Source organism: Haliaeetus leucocephalus, unplaced genomic scaffold (genome assembly GCF_000737465.1).
Source record: "Haliaeetus leucocephalus isolate CR32 unplaced genomic scaffold, Haliaeetus_leucocephalus-4.0 Scaffold157, whole genome shotgun sequence".
Classification (NCBI taxonomy): domain Eukaryota; kingdom Metazoa; phylum Chordata; class Aves; order Accipitriformes; family Accipitridae; genus Haliaeetus; species Haliaeetus leucocephalus.
In genome coordinates, this window is record NW_010972593.1 from 1,352,157 (window position 1) to 1,352,448 (window position 292).

At 69.2% G+C, this 292-nt stretch overlaps 1 protein-coding gene across 2 annotated transcripts in view; it reads left to right on the forward strand.

The window, feature by feature from the left end:
* Positions 1–292, forward strand: part of UBXN6 (UBX domain protein 6) — a 6,138-nt gene that overhangs the window by 954 nt on the left and 4,892 nt on the right. The window contains exon 2 of one of the 2 annotated variants that reach the window (XM_010562249.1): positions 201–265. In XM_010562249.1, the coding sequence (XP_010560551.1) occupies positions 201–265 (65 nt within the window). Of the gene's footprint in view, positions 1–64; positions 266–292 lie in introns of those variants that run through there. The other variant, XM_010562250.1, reaches the window with a different exon arrangement.

The window sequence follows — 292 nt, forward strand, 5'->3', positions numbered from 1 at the left end:
ACACGTCCCCGTTCCCCTCACCCCTGGAGGACCGCCGACGCCATAGAGTGTTAGAAGCCTAGAGCGGCGCTAGAACCTGCGTGGTGGACACGCCCCTTTCCGGTGGCGGGGACGTGGGCGGGGCGGAAGCGCGGGAGAGGCGCGGCGGTCCCGCTCCCCGTCCCGGTCCCGGTCCCGCCGCCATGCGCAAGTTTTTCCAGGAGATCAAGGCCGACCTGAAGTTCAAGACCGCGGGGCCCGGACAGAAGCTCTCGGAGCCGTCCCGGTAAGGGGGGGGGAACCTTCCGGTAAC